This window comes from Bufo gargarizans, chromosome 6 (genome assembly GCF_014858855.1).
Source record: "Bufo gargarizans isolate SCDJY-AF-19 chromosome 6, ASM1485885v1, whole genome shotgun sequence".
Lineage (NCBI taxonomy): Eukaryota > Metazoa > Chordata > Amphibia > Anura > Bufonidae > Bufo > Bufo gargarizans.
Genome location: NC_058085.1, coordinates 110,363,944 through 110,381,981, shown reverse-complemented (window position 1 = coordinate 110,381,981; position 18,038 = coordinate 110,363,944). Strand labels below are relative to the sequence as shown.

Below are 18,038 nucleotides of genomic sequence, written 5' to 3'. Positions count from 1 at the left end.
CATACCCTGCTGACTTGTTTTTCATGTGCTTAGACCATGGCCCAAAGCCTCTGTACATAAGTGCTTGTGTAAAATACTATGGGGGACATATATCAAGTTTGCTACATTAGTTTTGTGGCATAAAAATGTTGCAAGTGATGCCTGCGTGAGACATTTGGTAAGCCTTGCCACTTTTCGAAGTGGAGTTAAAAGTGGGTCAGGATTCCAGATTAGCACGACCACCACTGATGGATTTCAGGGTGGTCATAACCAAGGATACTAGCAGTGCATAATGTGATGGAATAATGAATCCAGCCAGCAAAGGAGGCAATATTGACAATCCCAATACATTAGTTATTTTTATATTTTTGCTTCACCACTTCCCAAGACCCATAACATTTAGTTTTTCTTTCTACAGAGCTGTATGAAGGCATGGTTTTTGCGTGACGATTTATTCTTGGTAACACTTTTTCATTTTGTTTTTGGTGGCGAATAAGAAAAAACAGCAATTTATTTTTTTACATTCACCCATATGGGATAAATTGCATGATAATAATTAGTGCGGATTGATATGGCTGCGGCAATACCAAACATGTGGCGGGGATTTTAATTTAGCAATTTTTTTCCATTAAAAGTAGATGTATTTTTTTTAACTTGGTTTTTATTTATTTAATAAAACATTTTTTAACCATTTACTAGTCCCACAGGGGGACTTTAACAGGCAATCTTTTGATTCCTTCCATAATACTCTGTATTTCTTATTACTATACTTTCAGTGTTATGCTGACATTCACCAGCAGGCTGCACGCCTAGGGGTCCATTCACACGCCAATATGTGTTTTGCGGATCCGCAAAACACAGACACCGGCAATGTGCGTTTCCCATTTTGCGGACCGCACATCGCCGACACTCTTATAGAAAATGCCTTTTCTTGTCTGCAAATGCGGAAAGCACATTCCGGCCCCATTGAAAGTGAATGGGTCCGCACCTGTTCCACAAAATTGCGGAACAGATGCGGACGTGTGAATGGACCCTAATACAGATATACTGCAGGCAGATCGAGGGCCTTCATTAGGCCCCAGGCTGCCATGCAAAGACATTGGCACCCCATGAATTCATTTGGAGGATGCTGATGGAGACAGAAAGTTCCTTCCCTTTAAACCAGGGATGGGTACACTGCAGCTCTCCAGCTGTTATAAAACTACAAATTCCAACATGCCCTACTATAAGCTGATAGCTGTATGCAGACTGGGCATACTGGGAGTTGTAGTTTTAAAACAGGTGGAGAGCCGCAGTTTGCCCATCCCTGCTTTAAACCGCTTAAATGCAGTCAATACTGACTGCGACATCTAAAGGGTTAAACAGCACCCCAGCTGCTCTGGGCCATTAGAGCAAAAGCCCTGATCTCCGTTGCACGGGAGATCTGGGCAGCTGTTCAACTAGGCTTTAAAAAAGGTGTTTTGGTGGTCATTAATGGGTTACTTAGCTACATATTTTATGAAACTCCTTTTCACATCAGTGATCTAATAATTATTATAGGCAACATCTGTATATTCCAGCAACAGTGAAGCACAAGCACCTTGGATAGAGGTGTGACTAGAACGGACGTATGGAACTGGTCCAGAGGAAACCCTCCAGATTAGGAGAGAATGTAAAAACCCCGTTACCTCTGAAGGCACCGGAGCTTCTGCAAAACATGTTGGGGGTGTTTTTCTATACCCCCTTTTATGTTCTGCCATGGTCATGTCGAAGAATCTTCTGGATCTACTTGTGTTAGCCCACAAGAGAAGGGCACGCCAACACTGAGGCAAGAACGCCCCTATGCTACTTTTGAGATTGATGCTCAATTTCTTTTTGTTGCCACTGAATTTGACATTGATGTCAATGGCTCCACTAGCTATTTTATAACAGCCATTACCCAAACAAATTCTGCCAACTGACGTGAGCATTTGGTGCTCCTACATTCATTTCCTACTACACATGAATAGACATTGACCAACTAAAATATGAATAAAAAATTAAGTAAACCTTGGCTATAGAGCACCAACAAAAGTTGCAATATATGGAAATATACCAGTCTGTAGAAAAAAGGACATGGATTGTACATCCACATGTCATGCATTGATCTATAGCTTCTCAAGCATTGAGGCACTTATCAAAATGCATAGGCCAACCATGTCAAGATGGGTTCCTACTCTAATCTGGTGCAGCGCCACATAGTGACGACCACCACCTCCACAACACAAAACCTGCAGATGGGGAGGCCCAGCAACAGCCCTGCTGTCAGCCTAAGGCCTCATCCCCACATTGTCTGTGAATAAAATGGTCGATGTTTTATCCGTGAAGGATCCGTGTGTCCATTTTTACCCTCCATGTGTCATCCACGGAGGCTGCTCAGGTGAAAATTAATTTCCAAAGCATCCCCTACCAGTTTTCAGTGAAAAATGGACACAACATGGATACAATAAACTTTAATGGGCGTGTTTGGTCCGCTTCACAGACCAAAGTAGTGTATGTCTCAGATTTTTTTTTTTACTGACCCAGTAAAAAAAAAAAAAAACCTACTGACGTGTGAACAGAAACATTCAAATCAATAGGTATGGGTGCTGTCCATACCCAATGGCATGAGTCCCCTTAAAACATATACTAAGTGCCTCAATGGAGATATCTATAAATTATGCTGAGAAGCAATAGATCAATGCATGGCTTTTTTTTTCTACAGATTGGCATATACGGCAACATGATTAAAATAGATATTCGGGTCTACTTGAGTTCCATCCATGCAGACTGGAAGCTGAGAATGAAGCAATGAGTAAATGCTGGAAGAATCCTCCATACAGCTGGTCAGTACATGACTGAAATTTAAGACTCAGTGTTACATCAGAAGTGTTATTTCAGAGCATGAAACCAGGAGGCTGAGTCATTAGGATATGCAGAGCAATATTTACCAATAAAGTAACGTGACCCATCAGCTAGGAATCCTAGACACGCGAGGAAGTTTAAAGGGAGGTATAAAAAGAGTCCTTAGAAATCTAAGACCCACAACTAGTCTGGGAGCTAACACTACAAGCAGACCTGTCTGATAAAAACAATGTTGTGCCTTCATCTACAGAGGAACAACGATCCATGGAGGTCCTTTATACAGCCTCTGTGGCCAGCTTCTGGAGACCTCTTTACTAGGATGGAACAGGACATGATTAGAACAATTGAGGACCTAAAAGCCAACATAAGACGTATGGATCTGTTCCACCAGCAGTTGATGAAGGAGATGGTCTTTGAAGACAGCAAGTTTCTCCCACTGATGCCTTCTGGTGACATAAAATCCAGTGAGGGTGGTTTTACGCTTTGCTTGGGAGTTCAAGACTTTTCTCCCAATGAGCTCACAGTTAAACTATATGGGAGGAAGCTGCTCGTGACTGGAACCAAGGAAACAAAAAATAATGACGGGAACGGTTCCTATTCCTACAAGTGTCAGATCTTCAGGAAGGAGGCAGATCTTCCCCAGGATGTTCGCGCAGAAGATATCAGCTGCATTTTAACCTCAGGTGGTCAACTGAAAATAGAGGCTCCATGGCAAGCTGCTCCAGCTCTGAAGGAGAGGAACGTGCCAATCCAACTTACTTCAACAGTACAAACACCAGACCAAAAGCTTGCAGATGGCAATGAAACAAAGGACAACCAAGATTCTAAACCTTAACCCTTAGCTTAGTCACTTTTTTGTATATTCTCCTAGATGTATCTGTGGCATTTTACAAAGGACTGCAGCCAAATGGATTGCTGTTAAGTATACCAAACTGTTTGATATATAGAATATTTATTTTTGTTATGTTAATAAATTATTATGAGATTGTGTGTGTCTTTTAGTCACTTGAAGGCATTTCTTTTTATTTCTAAGAATCCTGGTTTCTGGGGAAAATACATCTAATGAACCTTCATTCTGCATTAAATGAATGAAGTTATTAAATATCTGGCAGCATTTTACATTAGAAGATGCCAAGAATATAATAAAAAAATATATGGTGTAGTATAACATTTGATAAAAAGAAAATCCTAATTATGACCTCTGACTAACTCACAAGTAATTTGCATCATAATGACCTTGTCACTTCATGAAGTGTGGGAAGATGTGGCAGTTAGGCTGGTTTCACATGAGCAAGTTCAACGCATTGAACTCGCAGCGTGCATCTGCAGAAGCTCCTGTACTGACGGGGTCGCATAGCATTATATTGCTTTTTGATGCTATGTAAACCTTATAGAGTTCTGGAATGTATTGTACAACACTTCTGCCAAAACACGCTGCGCGTCCAATGCATTGAACTTGCTCATGTGAAACCAGCCTTACGGGGAAAGAGCAGCAGCAGAAAGGACATTCCCCCTAAGGTGCAATAGGGAGAGCTGCAGCAGAAAGGGAGCACCCCCTGAGCAGTGACAGGAAGAGAGCTGAAGCAGAGAGGACATGCCAAAGAGATGCCAGCCTGTAATAAACCTAGAAAACAATTGGCGCAATGAATGGGGAAATCTCTGGTTCCATGTAAGGTACAGGACTGGTTCTAGCTTTGTTAGAAAAAGAGTGTCATGAATGATGATTTTCATGTTTTACATCAAGCATTGTATAACCCCTTTAAAATGAGACTGAGCTGCAGTAACCAGGCATGACCACTAGAGTACTGAGCTGTTTCTGGTTATAACTGACTGGAAGAGGTGATGGGTGTCAGACCCCTACCAATAGGATATTGATGACTTATGCTAATGACAGGTTAGCAATATTAAAGTCCAAGAAAACCCTCATTAAGTTTTGGGTCACAATAATACTAACCAGAAAATAATGGTACCTCGTGGATCTGGGCAGTTTTAATACATAGAATTTCAAACCGGGGAATACACAAACTGGTCATGAAAGATTTTTTTTTTACCAAAATCAGGATGACCGTTCAAGGCATTACAAAGTGCTGTGTGCTTGGAGCGCATGCAGTTAGTACACCAGGTTCCCACACTTAGGTATCACTAAGGCCTCAAATAGCAGTCACCAGCTGTGTGAATCTCCCCCATTTATTTGAATGGGTTTACGATCCGCAATATACAGCAAAAGATAGGGCACAGACCCCCAAAGCGCACGGAAGCGCTTCCATGGATAGCAGTTCACAATACCAGCCGCTGTATGGCAGATCCACTCAGCACGCATCAGTAGAAGAACCAGGATGCTGGCTCTGCGGCTACTCAAAAAATAAATAAAAATATCTATCTATCTCTCTCTCTCTCTCAAGAAGCCCTGAAGGCCTTGTGTAGCAATGCAAAAGGGGTAACTTTAGTGCCAAGCATAGGATTAGCACTTCATCATTGGTAAGCTGAAAAATGTTTCCTAAGACGGGAACAAATGTAAGTTTTGGTGTCTCATATTGAGCTGTAGCTCAACCATCTGGAAGAAACCTAATTCTACTGTGCTGGAAGACATGAGACTCCTCTGGAGCTCCTCATCATAATGACAACCATTAGACTTGATCGGGACGTTCCACTGGACCATGCTCTGCCAGGCACTGGCTCTCGATGAAAAACTTACATGTACGGCTTTTCATCTCTACAATCTGCAATTAAGCAAAACTCTAAAAAGCCCTTTCATTGCTAATGGCGTAATAAATAAACCATATTGACAGCAGAAGAGTCTCAATACGAGCGGCAGAGTGCCTGTCGCTGAATTGATTGCCAGGCTCTGACGCTTGCTGTAATGAGGCTTGAGATCCAAAGTGTGAACCCCTGACCGGCTGTTATTTATAACACACCAGCTGCCCCTCCGTCAGCACTCAGATCATGATTATTCTTAGGAAGCTGAATGTTGTGGGTTTTATTCCACAAAAAGCCCCAGTGGTCATTACAATGAAGCGATTTCTGCTGTGGAGAGAATAGTGTTGGAGGCTAGATCAATAATTAATAAAGACATTGGACGCATAGCACCAGCTGGGGACATCCAACCTCAGAGACTTTTCCACAGTAATATCCAGTTTTGGCAAGAAATGTGAGCTAGACAGACTGAGCCATGTTCACTTCTACAATTTCGGACAGGAGAGAGGCATGTGCTGCCCTTCTAAAGAATGAAACTGATGTTCAGTTGCAGAATTTTCTGCAACTAAATTCTCAATGTGTAAACATCCTTATAGAAAATCCTCGGCACTGAGAGGTATTGGGATCGTCAGTCTATAGGAATAGACTAGATTGCTTAAATTCACTGACCGCAAGCAACGATCTTGTCAGGGGAGAGGAATTAAAACAAAGTCATAAAAATTTAACTTATCCAAAAAAAAAAAAAAAAGTGTAATTTCCTGGACTGAACACTGCTCCTTTACAGCTAATCTCCGATAATGACTTCTGATGCTGTGAGCTCCTGCCTGACCACAGGTCTACTGCAGCACACAGCTGGTATGCGTGTTTTGCGGACCACAAAACACTTACGGTCTGTGAATGCACCCTAAAGAGGTGTAGGCGGGTTGGAACTGACAGGATAATAAAGTCAGTGCAGATTCCGGTCAGAGGAGCGGTGTTTAGTCCTGGAAATGCAGGCAGCCATCTCATGAACGATCACTCATTGTTAGGAAGAGTTCACAGCACCGTTATTTTTCTGATCCGTCAGAACAGAAGGAAAAAAAAATCATGTACATCAGTTATGTACATTTAGCATCAGTTTTTAGATGGGAAAAATAAATAAAGTACTGCTTGCAGGATCAAAAGTGGCTTAAACAGATGCCAAGGGTGCATAACTAATGCGCAGAATTCGTTTTTTGTTTCCTGGTTCTTCTGACTGATCAGAAGAACGAAAAGATAATATAGTGACGTGAACTCTCCCTTAAAGAAGATTTCTGAGTTTTTTTTTTATTGATGACTTATTCTGTGGATAGCAGTAGAACATAGGTAGAAGCAGCACCACACGGTCCTTGGTCGATGTAACACATGATGCAACAGCCTCACCAGTGACCCACGATCCAGCAGGCCATGAGATAAGCGAAAAACAAGATTGGCACCGGCAGCATCTCACATCATCCGAATTTTATTGCGACCTCAAGACATAGTACAAAAAATGCAGCAACGTTTCGGCTGATACTCAGCCTTTGTCAAGCCTCTTGTTTTTCGCTTATTCTGTGGAAAGGGCATCAGTATCTGATCAGCGAGGGTCCAAGACCCAGGACCCCCTTCCTCCTTCCCACCCACAGCACAGCACATTGTATAGCAGCTGTGCTTGGTATCACAGCTCAGTCCCATTCATTAAAATGGTGCTGAGCTGCGCCTAGGCCACATGACCAACGAAAGCAACGTCACATGGCCTAGGGAAAGCAGAGAGAAGGACGCAACGCTAATAAGAGTGCCATTGCCTTCTCAAACAGCTGATCGGCGAGGGGGGGGGGGGGGGGGGTTTTGGGCACAGGTGTCAGACCCCACCCAAATATGATACTGATGACCAGAGGATAGGTTATTAGAGGAGAAAAAAAAAAACCTCAGAAAGCCCCTTTAAAATTACAATTTGGATTGCAGTTTACTTTGCTATTCAATAAAGAAGCATCCAGTAAAAACAACTTATACCATGCAGTGTGCGTTTTGTAACACGGCAGCCCGTAGGCAGTCTTATGCAGAAAACCCTGAACATGCCCAGATAAAGGAAATGTTGCGAGTTGAAGGAGTTGTCACATGAAGAGGACACCAGTCCACATGACCTATTAGAGCATATGGAAAATCAAGCCATCCTTGTATTACAAGGGCAGCCATTCATCTGAACCGCTGCCATGAAATACTACAGGAAAAACACCTGGTCGGGCCATGGCTGCTCTAGGCTCTTGAAAAAGTAGATAGCCCCATCAGCTGCTTTTTAAAAGGGGGTTGTTTCTAAAGAGACAACCCCTTTAGGATGGCTTCACAAACCGAAAATTCTGCCAGAAAATCGGCAACATCAAGACCAACCACCAAGTTATTTTATGGCAAACTGATTCTGCAGTGGAACACACTGCAGAAAAATCCATGAACATTTTGTTGCAGATTTTTCCACGTTTTCTACTGCAGAATCAGTTTGCCATTGAATTGGAGATATTCTCATACAGGGATTCTGAAACAAACCGTGCACCATACTTCACACCAAGAAATCCACAACAATCCTGCAGATTTTCTGCAGCGTGTGAAGGCACCCTTAAAGGGGTTGTCTCACGTCAGCAAATGGCATTTATCATGTAGACAAAGCTAATACAAGCCACTTACCAATGTATTGTGATTGTCCATATTACTGCCTGTGCTGGCTGGATTCATTTTTCCATCACATTATACACTGCTTGTTTCCATGGTTACAGCCACCCTGCAATCCAGCAGCGGTGGTCATGCTTGCACACTATGGGGAAAAAGCACCGGCCTCTCAGGAGCAGGCGCAGGCCGGCAATTTTCCTATTGTGTACAAGCACGACCACCGCTGCTGAATTTCAAGGTGGTCGTAACCATGGAAACAAATCTGTGTATAAGGCAATGAAGGCAATACGGACAATCACATTACATTAGTGTTTTGTATTGACTTTCTTTATATAATAAATGCCATTTGCTGAAGTGAGACAGCCGCTTTAAGCTAACTGTACACTGTTAGAATTATAGATAATTATTGGCCGATCTTGATTACTTCAGCGGCCAGCCTAGAGCATTTTTCCATTTAAAACAGTTTCTCAAAATACTAAATGGTGGTTTATTCTATACAACACAGTTGTTCTCTCTTCCCTTAACACTTATTGTTTGAAAAGCTGCGTCCATATAAATTGAGAGTCTATTTTCATAAAGAAAAGGAGGAAACCATTTACATGTTGGGTACGTACTGTATTATCAAGATATACTGATTGAGTACATATTGCAGAGAACATACAATACAAAATACAGAAAAAAAAAAATAAAATAAACAAAAATCAGAAAGTTCCCATCATCCCCTTAATACTCATAACTGCTATTTGGTCAAGTGACTGGGCTGAGAGACACAGAGACCTCTCGGGTCACCTTATTACTTCACAAATCTGTTTCACAGCTCCCCCAATAAAATTATTAAAATTTAATGGGTGCCCCTAAACTGCACAACGCTGAGCTAGCTCTGAGCGTTGTCTTACGGATCAGTGCTTAGGCAGGGGAATCGAACACTTCATCTCTAGCGCACTGGGAGATTTCTGCAGATAAACATCACGTGTAGTAACAGAGTCTGACCAAAGCTGGACATCTTCCTGCCCTTGTGCAAATTACGCCCGCATAATTTAAACCCTCTCGGGTATATGGGTACAGAATCACCCCATTTTATGATATGTGGTCTCAGGATTGATCACATAAGGCTCTATAGACTGAACACAAGAGGACTGGGTTAAGTGGTTGTGTGTTTTTTTTTTTACATATAGTTGCGTCCATGTATGCACAGTTCAGCTTTGGCCGCTAAAACTAAGGAGGGGGGATTGCGTTGTAATGCGTGACAGTGATTATGCAAGGGAAGAAGCTCACTTCAAGCAGCCTTAAAAGGTGTACGACAGCAGATAAGTATGGTATAAAAAAAAGTCTTCATATATTGAAAAGTTACAAGATCGTGACCGTGGCAAAAATGACATCCACTCGTAGTAGATCATAAGCCCTCAGCTCTGGCAAAGTGATTTAAAGTGAGAGAGTCTCCTTTTGAGGAGTCACAAAATCAGGCTTTCAAAAGCGTACCCACGGAGCACACGACAAAAACTGTCACATATTAGTAAAAGAGATATGGGACAGCAAAGCCTCGGTGACAATCTTTTACCTTCTTTGTGCTGTCAGGATAAAGGCATTCTTCTTTGTCATGTACTGTTCATAACTTCCATTATGCTAATGCAGAAATTTCAACAATTTCAAGTACGAAAAAAATGACATAAGTAAAAAAAAAAAAAAAAAACTGGCTGCCGTAACCATGTAGATAATAAAAGCCAACATCTACGCGGGATTAAAAAAAAAAATTAAAAAAAGAATTTCCCACTTTGGACAAGGAATTCCAGTAACTTAATAAAACAAAACAAAAAATACGATGAAGTCAATGGCATCAGTTGTAATCGGTTTGAAAATGAAGCAGTCATGGCTCAGAACAGAAGCCGAGGAGAAATGTGAACATAACCATACTACTTTGGGTTTACTAATATATGGAGATCAGGGTCATCTACTGGTAAGAGAGGAATACAAGCGAACTGTCCATTGAAGGACTAGTGATGGATGGAAGGGGCTGCTGAGGGAACTCTCCATGTTATTCCAGTAGGAGGAGTCCTTTTGATCAATCCCCCCCACAATGGCCTTTGGATTAACACATAATTTAAAGGCCTCCTGTATTAAGGGGATTAAACCTTTGAAGAAAAAAAATTAAAATATATATATATTCATATACACTCCATACATATATGCATGTCAATGTACACAGCGCTCTGGCCTTACAATATATGCTTAAAGAATGATTTCATGAACAAGGAGCTCATCAGAATTTGATAAGAAGCATCACACGTTTCCCAAGGCTTCAGAACTGAAGCGTCCACTTCCCTTCTCACAGGCGCCACCAGGCCCCGAAACCGGAGGAGGGAGAAGAGGAGGGAAATCGGAGGAGGTTAATCGGATCATAGTTCATATTTATATATTTATAATATATATATTAAAAGTGACTTAAGACTTAAAAATTGAATTAGTATTTATACAAGGAAAAAAAGTGCAGGTGGAATGAGATATCCATCAGGACGCTGATCAATCAGAAGCTGGAGTGGTAGTATAGATGATAAGATACAAAGTCACAGCGCCCTTCTTAGCCCCTCCAGAAGCAGGGTGGGCATTCTGATTCTGCAGGGGGTTAAGCATTGATTAGGCTTAAAGTGGATTTCCAGTCTCATCTCTTTGTTGGTTTTATTGTTGGTAATTTTTCTTTTTAATTTGACATTTTTTTTTATTGTGAATCTCTTTATTCTGGTTCCTCTCTGCCCACCACCAAGTGATGAGCGATGAGGAAGTACACAGTGGTGGAAACTAATACACATAACTCAGTTGCTGCAGCACTGGCTCCTAGCAGGGGGGGTATTTTCTTGGAGGTCCACACCCCTATTTCTTCCAGGTGCACCTTGTGCACTTTGTGGCTCGTTCTTCGGCAGTTTCTTGGCTGGAGAAAAACAAACAAACCAAACATTAAAGAAAGAAAGAAAGAAAATAGCCCGTTGTAACTGCACAGTCATATAAGGTGCTTCATTATACTTAGAGGACCTGTCACCAAAAAACAAGATTTTTGTATAACTTACCAGTAAAATCTCTTTCTCGCTCTTCCTTGGGGGGGGGGGGGGGGGGACACACAGAAAACCTTGTGTATAGCGCAACTCCCTAGGAGGCGTGACACTAAGTAAAAAACTGTTAAGCCCCTCCTCCATCAGCTATACCCTCAGCCCGGAGAGAGAGACTACCAGTTGCATGTCCAAGTAGTGAAAGAAAGGCAATGACCAACCATGTAAAACCAACAAGTCAACTACCCAACAGGGTCAACTAAACCGTAACCTGTAGAACCAGAATAATGGGTGGGTGCTGTGTCCCCCAAGGAAGAGCGAGAAAGAGATTTTACTGGCAAGTTATACAAAAATCTCGTTTTCTTGCCCAATTCCTTGGGGGACACAAGAAACCTTGGGACGTTCGAGAGCAGTCCAATAGGGGAGGGACCACAGCCCAAGATGAAACCACCGGAGGTATTAAGAGCCCGCCGCTTGTAAAACCAGACGGCCCAAAGCAGCATCCGCCGATGCATAAGTGTTCACCCTGTAGAACTTGGTGAAGATGTGCAAGGAAGACCAGGTGGCTGCCTTGCACAGTTGTTCAGCCAAAGCCCGATTCCTCTGAGCCCAAGAGGCACCGACCACTCTGGTAGAATGAGCGATAACACCAAGAGGCGACTCCCTGCCCTTGGCGCGGTAAGCCTCAGCAATAGCCATCTTGATGAAGCGGGCAATAGACACCCTGGACGCCGCCAACCCCCTGCGCCGACCCTCCGGAACCACAAAAAAAAAAAAAAAAAAGGTCTGTGCGCCGAAAGGGACTGGTGACCTCCAGGTATATCTTCAGGGCCCTAACGACATCCAAGCGCTGCAGCTCCCGTTCTCGAGGGTGAGAAGGAGACTGACAAAGGGAAGGGAGGACGATGTCCTCATTAAGATGAAAGGCCGGGACCACCTTCGGAAGGAAGGAACGGAGAAAAGCCTTATCCTGGTGGAAAACCAAAAAGGGCTCAGCACAAGAGAGCGCCGCCAATTCAGACACCTGTCGGAGAGACGTGATGGCCACAAGGAACATGACTTTGCAGGACAAAAGGCGAACAGGGATCCTCCGTAATGGCTCGAAGGGGGACGCCTGGAGCGCCGCGAGCACCAACATTAAGGTCCCAGGGCGGAACGGGAGAGCGATACAGAGTCACAGAGTGAGCAACTCCCTGAATGAAGGTTTTGACAGGCCCGAGGGGGGGCCAAAGGACGCTGGAAGAGGATGGACAGCGCCGACACCTGACCCTTTAAGGAGCTGAGTCCCAGACCCAGGTCCAGGCCAGTCTGTAAAAAAGACAGGACCGTGGGCAGGGAAAAACGAAGAGGATGAACATCTAGATTCTCACAGAATCCTAGGTAAGATCGCCAAGTCCAGTAATAATTCCTGGACAAGACCGGCTTCCGCTCGCGGATCATGGTGCGGACCACATCCGTAGAAAAACCCTGTTGCGTCAAGACTGCGGTCTCAACAGCCACGCTGTTAAACGCAGCGACTGTAAATGCTGGTGGAAGATCGGCCCTTGAGAAAGAAGGTCCTCTCTTGGAGGCAGCGGCCAGGGCGCGTTTCCCAGGAGCAGAATCAGGTCGGTGTGCCAAGACTGGCGATGCCAATCCGGAGCCACCAGGATCGTGGGAACGCCCTCTGACGCGATCTTCCGGAGAACCCGAGGCAGAAGGGGGAGGGGTGGAACACATACAGAAGGGAAAATTCCGTCCACGGAAGAACGAGAGCGCCGGTGCCGTACGCCCTCGGGTCCCTGGTCCTGGACAGGAAGGTGGGGAGTGTGTGGTTGAACCTGGAGGCCATGAGATCCACGTCCGGATGACCCCAACGGAGGCAAATGAACTCGAACACGTCAGGGTGCAGAGACCACTCGCCCGGGTCGATGGTGGTCTGGCTGAGGAAGTCCGCAGTCCAGTTCTCCACTCCCGGGATGTAAATCGCGGACAGGGCCGGAACAGGAGCTTCCGCCCAGAGGAGGATGTGGGACACTTCTCGCATAGCCGCAGCACTGCGAGTGCCCCCTTGGTGGTTTACGTACGCCGTTTGTCCGATTGGACACGGACGGGATGACCCTGAAGCAGGGGAGTCCAGTGGCGGAGCGATAGGAGAAATCGCCCTCAGTTCCAGTAGGTTTAATCAGCAACTTGGACTCCGCTAGGGACCAAGTGCCCTGTACCGTTCGGCGTCGGTGGTGATCACCAACCAGGTCATCAGCAGAAAGGATTTTCCATGGAGAGGGGTCCATAACCACCAGAGGAGGGAGGTCCGAACGTGGGAAGGTAGAAGTAAGGACTGGTCCAGACTCTCCGGGGACTTGTCCCAGGCAGCAAACACCCGCATGCAGGACCGGAAAGACTGACGGCAGTGAAGGGTCCGAACCGAGCAGTGGAGGGCCAGACGCTTCCGAATCCAGCAACATCCCCAGGAAGACGAGCTGTCTGGACGGGGTAAGGAAGGACTTGGAAAGGTTGATAATCCAACCGAACCGATCCAAGGTCTGCAGCGTGAGCTCCACACTTGTGGATGCCTGGGAGAGGGAGGACACCTTGATGAGGACCTCGTCCAAGTAAGGCAGCAGAAAGACACCCCTGGAACGGAGTAAGGCCAGAACAGGGGCTAGTATCTTGGTAAAGACCCGCGAAGCCGTCGCCAGGCCAAAAGGGAAGGGCGACAAATTGAAAGTGATCGCTCCCCACCGCAAAGCGAAGGAAGCGATGGTGACATTGAGCAATCGGAACGTGAAGGTAGGCATCCTGGATGTCGATAGAAGCCAGGAAATACCCTTTTTCCAGAGAAGCTACCGCGGACCGAAGGTACTCCATCCTGACCGGTTTAACCTTTTGTGGTCTAAAATCGGTCTCACCAAACCTTCCTTTTTGGGGACCACAAAGAGGTTCGAGTAGAACCCCTTGAAATGTTCCGTCTGAGGAACGGGAACGATAACCCCCTTGTCCAGAAGGGAGCGAGAGGCTGCAGAGGAGGCAGCCGCACGCTAGGGGTCCTGCGGACAACGGGACCGAAAGAAGCGTTCCGGAGGGAGGGATGTGTGCCTGCCAGGCGTCCCTGAAAAGGAGGAGACGGGCGGGTGGGGGGCGCACCTTCAGGCGGAGGGCTGCTTGGCCGTGGAGGGATGTGCAGGATGCGGCCCTGCGGATTTACGCCAGGTGGGCTGCGGACGAAAAAAAAGGCTTCTTCGTGAAGAGCGAAAGCGAGAGTACCCAGAGCGACCTCTGATGACACCCTTAGGTCTGGATTGTGGAAGATGGGTGCTCTTGCCACCCGTGACTTCCGAAATGATTTTGTCTAGGCGATTCCCGAATAGACGGGAGCCCGCAAAGGGCAGACCGGCATGGGTGCGCTTGGAAGCGGCGTCCGCTGACTAAACTTTTAGCCAAAGGGCTATGAGGGCACCCGCGTCGAGGGAGGCTTTGCAAACAAATTTTCCCGCCTGGACCATCAATGGGGCCAGAGACCCGGAGGGTTAAAACGGGCCTCAGGTCGAGCCCAAGCCTTAGATACCACTGAGGAGAAGTAAGCGTGGAGAGGAAAGACCTTGGGCGCCTGTTTGGGGCGGAAAATGGACACCAGCTTGGCCCACGCTGGGAGGGTCATCTTGCGATTTAAAGGTATCGCGAATACTTGCGATAAGATGACCCACTGCAGAGGCTAGTTTGGCCGGCAGTGCTGAGTCCATGTCCCAATCCGAATCCGCCAATTCTCCCTCAGAGGGTATGTCCTGAGTGGAGGAATGGCCCAACTGAGTGCGCACGCACGGAGGAGATAGGGACGCATCTGAGGAAGACGCACAATCTACCCTGGATCGCTTCTGGGAGTGCCTGGCCCTGGAAGCTACACTGGGACCAGGAGACCCAGACGGGGCGGCAGAAGCAGCGGACCCGGAGGGCACGGCAGGGGGTGTGGTGGGTTGCAGAGCCAGCTGATTGTCTACTAGGCGGCCTACAACCTGGGTGAGACTTTCCACGGCCTGGGATAGACACCTAGCCCAGTCGGGTGGACCAGAGGAAACAGGAGGCGGCACGGCAGGCGGCAGATCCTTTAATGGGGGCCTAAAGGCAGGCTAGGGCCGCTGGAAACTGGGAAGGGGTTAACAGTCCTACCAGACCCAGAGATCACAGGAGTGAGCAGTAACAGCGGAAGCAGCAATGACGGCCAGAAGATCCTGCAGATCCAGATGCAGCAGGAGTATGGCAAGAGACAGCAGTGGTGGCGTCAGGCCTGAAGTGCCGCGGCCGGTGCCGAATCAGAAAGGCCGGATTCAAGAGGCCCTCTGACAATGGGGGAATCCAAGAAAAAAAAACGCTGCACCACCGCCGCAGGGTAAGAGGAAGTAACATGTGTAACGGCCGCCGCACTGAGTGGTCACGAAGTCGGCCGGCAGTGAAAGGGTGTGCCGGCTACTGTCCATAATACTGCAGAGCTAGGGGGGCAAAATGAGGTCCCTGCCTCATGATGAAGGGGGGGGGGCAGATAAATCTTAGAGAAGTGCAGTGGACGCTTGTGGGTCAAAGTGGAGGTCTGCGGCATGTGAGGTATCCTGCGGCAGAAGGGGAGGGGGGGGGCTGCTGGAATAGGGCTGGAGCAGCCACTCACCCTTCTGATGTCTTCGCCCTCTGTCGATTCCAGAAGGGTCACCCCTTCAGCGACTGGCACCGCAGTGGCAGAAGCTGGAGAGGGGCTTTTTTGGGCGACCCTTACGCTGGCGGGATGCAGAGGAGCTTGGCTGCCCTGGTCCTCCTTTTCTTCTGTGGAGGAGGCAGCAGTGCGGATTGCCGGCACTGGCGCAGCTCGACCCCGGGAGAACAGAGAGGTCCGGGCGTCTCTGTTATCCCTGCGAACAAATCAGAAAAATAAAATAAATTTAAAAATAAAAATAAAGGAGAAAGAGTGAACCCTGCATGAGCAGGGAGCGTCTTGCCTCCTTGGATACTAAGCAAAAACTGGTAGTCTCTCTCTCCGGGCTGAGGGTATAGCTGATGGAGGAGGGGCTTAACAGTTTTCACTTAGTGTCACGCCTCCTAGGGAGCTGAGCTATACCCAAGGTCTCCTGTGTCCAAGGAATTGGCCGAGAAAATGCAATCTGAAAGCACCATGTTATAGAGCAGGAGAAGCCGGGTGGATTCATGTATATATTTGTGGGAAAAGATTCAGTAAAATCTGTCATTTATACATTTACATCTCTGCTTTTTCTACCTTCAGTTGAGGAGGGAGGGGTTATCAGTGATGGATAGCATTGTATATTCGTGTATATATCAGTCACTGATAACACCTCCTCCAGTACCAATGGTTATTCACAGGGCTGCAGGTGCAAGTGTAAGTGTAAAAATTACAAGTTTTCCTGACTCTTTTCCCACAAATATATACATGAATCCGCTCAGCTTCTCCTGCTCTATAACAAGGTGATTTCAGATTGCATAGCATTTTTTGGTGACAGGTTCTCATTAAGCAGAAATGTATTCTGCTTCTGCCCTGTGCTGAAAGAGCAGCACGCTGGCCTTTGCATCATATTTAGTACAGATTTTTGGCCTTTGTTATCATATGAATCCTTTTTGTAGTTCTCAGAAGACCTACATGCCCCATTTTCGATGCAGGATTTTCTCTATTAGGGCACTTTGATGTCCCACTACGGACGGTTATGTAACTGAAGAGAGCCACTAGTAAAGAGCACTTTTCACTCTTGCATCCCTGCCACATCCCATGTACTACTTGGTTGATCCTTCATTAGAATGGCAAACGTGTGATACGATAGTCCTCTAATGGACAAATATAGTATGTGGCCAGTGGACACTTCCCAACATCAACTAAAGAGGGGTTTGCTTTTAATCGACCCTTTAACCAGAAAACATTTAGGCTTCGTTCACATCTTCATTTGCTGGATAGTCTACTTCAATGCAATGGGGTCCGGAGGAGATTCGGCACGAATACCAGGTTTCGCCTGGACAAAAACCGTTGCATGCACGGTTTTTCATCTGGCTAACAGCCGGCATTTGCGCCGGATCTCCAAAACGGAGATGTGAACGCTGCCTAAAGTAAATGTGCCTTTACAACCATGCAATCACCAACCAACCATGCTGCTACAGGGGAAGGGAAGCAGCTAGGGGTGCTTGTGAAGGACACCCCATATTTCAGCACTTCGGAATAAACCATACCTATGGCCATAAAGATTTCATTCACATTCATGGCTGTTTTAGCGGATGTCTCCATGAAGAGCAGACTGTTGTCTTCGGCATATGCTTGCGCTTCCTGCAATTGCATAATAAGAATATGGATAAAAGTTTTTGAGTTTCTTGGTAGGCGCTGATGCATCATTACTTGAAATACAAATACTAGAGGCACGTTCTCACCTGGAAGTCTACGGCTCTTTTACTGGAAAGGTCAGCCTTATTTCCAGACAAGGCGATTACTATATTAGGGCTGGCCTGTCTCTGAAGTTCCTTAACCCAGTTCTTTGCTCTGGTGAATGTTTCCTGAGTGAGGACAAACAGAATTCGATCAATCGACAGTAATTAAGTGGGCTCAAGGTACCTTGTTCTCTATGTCTTTTCAGTAACGTTCGCACAAAACATCATATTACAGTTCCAAGGCATCAAAGACCTCTACGTGGGCCCTACTGTGCTCCTGCAGGCCTCTGATTTTATAAGCAAGGATAAAAAGGCTTTACTGTTAAAAAAAATTAATAAATTAATGTTGTTCTGTGACACATTAGACACTGTATCCCAAAACTCTGCTCTCCTAAAGGCAATGTTTGTAAAGAGAATGGC

The 18,038-nt window shown here is 46.0% G+C and overlaps 2 protein-coding genes across 2 annotated transcripts in view; one reads left to right on the top strand and one right to left on the bottom strand.

The window, feature by feature from the left end:
- The first annotated feature begins 3,015 nt into the window (after positions 1–3,015).
- Positions 3,016–3,831, top strand: LOC122942158 (heat shock protein beta-11-like). Its single transcript, XM_044299659.1, has one exon. The coding sequence runs from the start codon at positions 3,071–3,073 to the stop codon at positions 3,674–3,676; it is 606 nt and encodes a 201-aa protein (XP_044155594.1). The 5' UTR covers positions 3,016–3,070; the 3' UTR covers positions 3,677–3,831.
- A 7,009-nt stretch (positions 3,832–10,840) lies between these two features.
- Positions 10,841–18,038, bottom strand: part of RAB5C (RAB5C, member RAS oncogene family) — a 34,886-nt gene continuing 27,688 nt past the window's right edge. Inside the window, exons 4-6 of the mRNA XM_044297359.1 lie at positions 17,622–17,744; positions 17,427–17,520; positions 10,841–11,116 (exon numbers count right to left, since the gene is read on the bottom strand). Coding sequence (XP_044153294.1) covers positions 11,001–11,116; positions 17,427–17,520; positions 17,622–17,744 — 333 coding nt within the window. The 3' untranslated portion in view covers positions 10,841–11,000. The remainder of the gene's footprint in view (positions 11,117–17,426; positions 17,521–17,621; positions 17,745–18,038) is intronic.

Bases quoted from the DNA above. Each gene is read 5' to 3' on its own strand.
- LOC122942158 (XM_044299659.1), top strand. From the start codon at position 3,071: ATGTTGTGCCTTCATCTACAGAGGAACAACGATCCATGGAGGTCCTTT.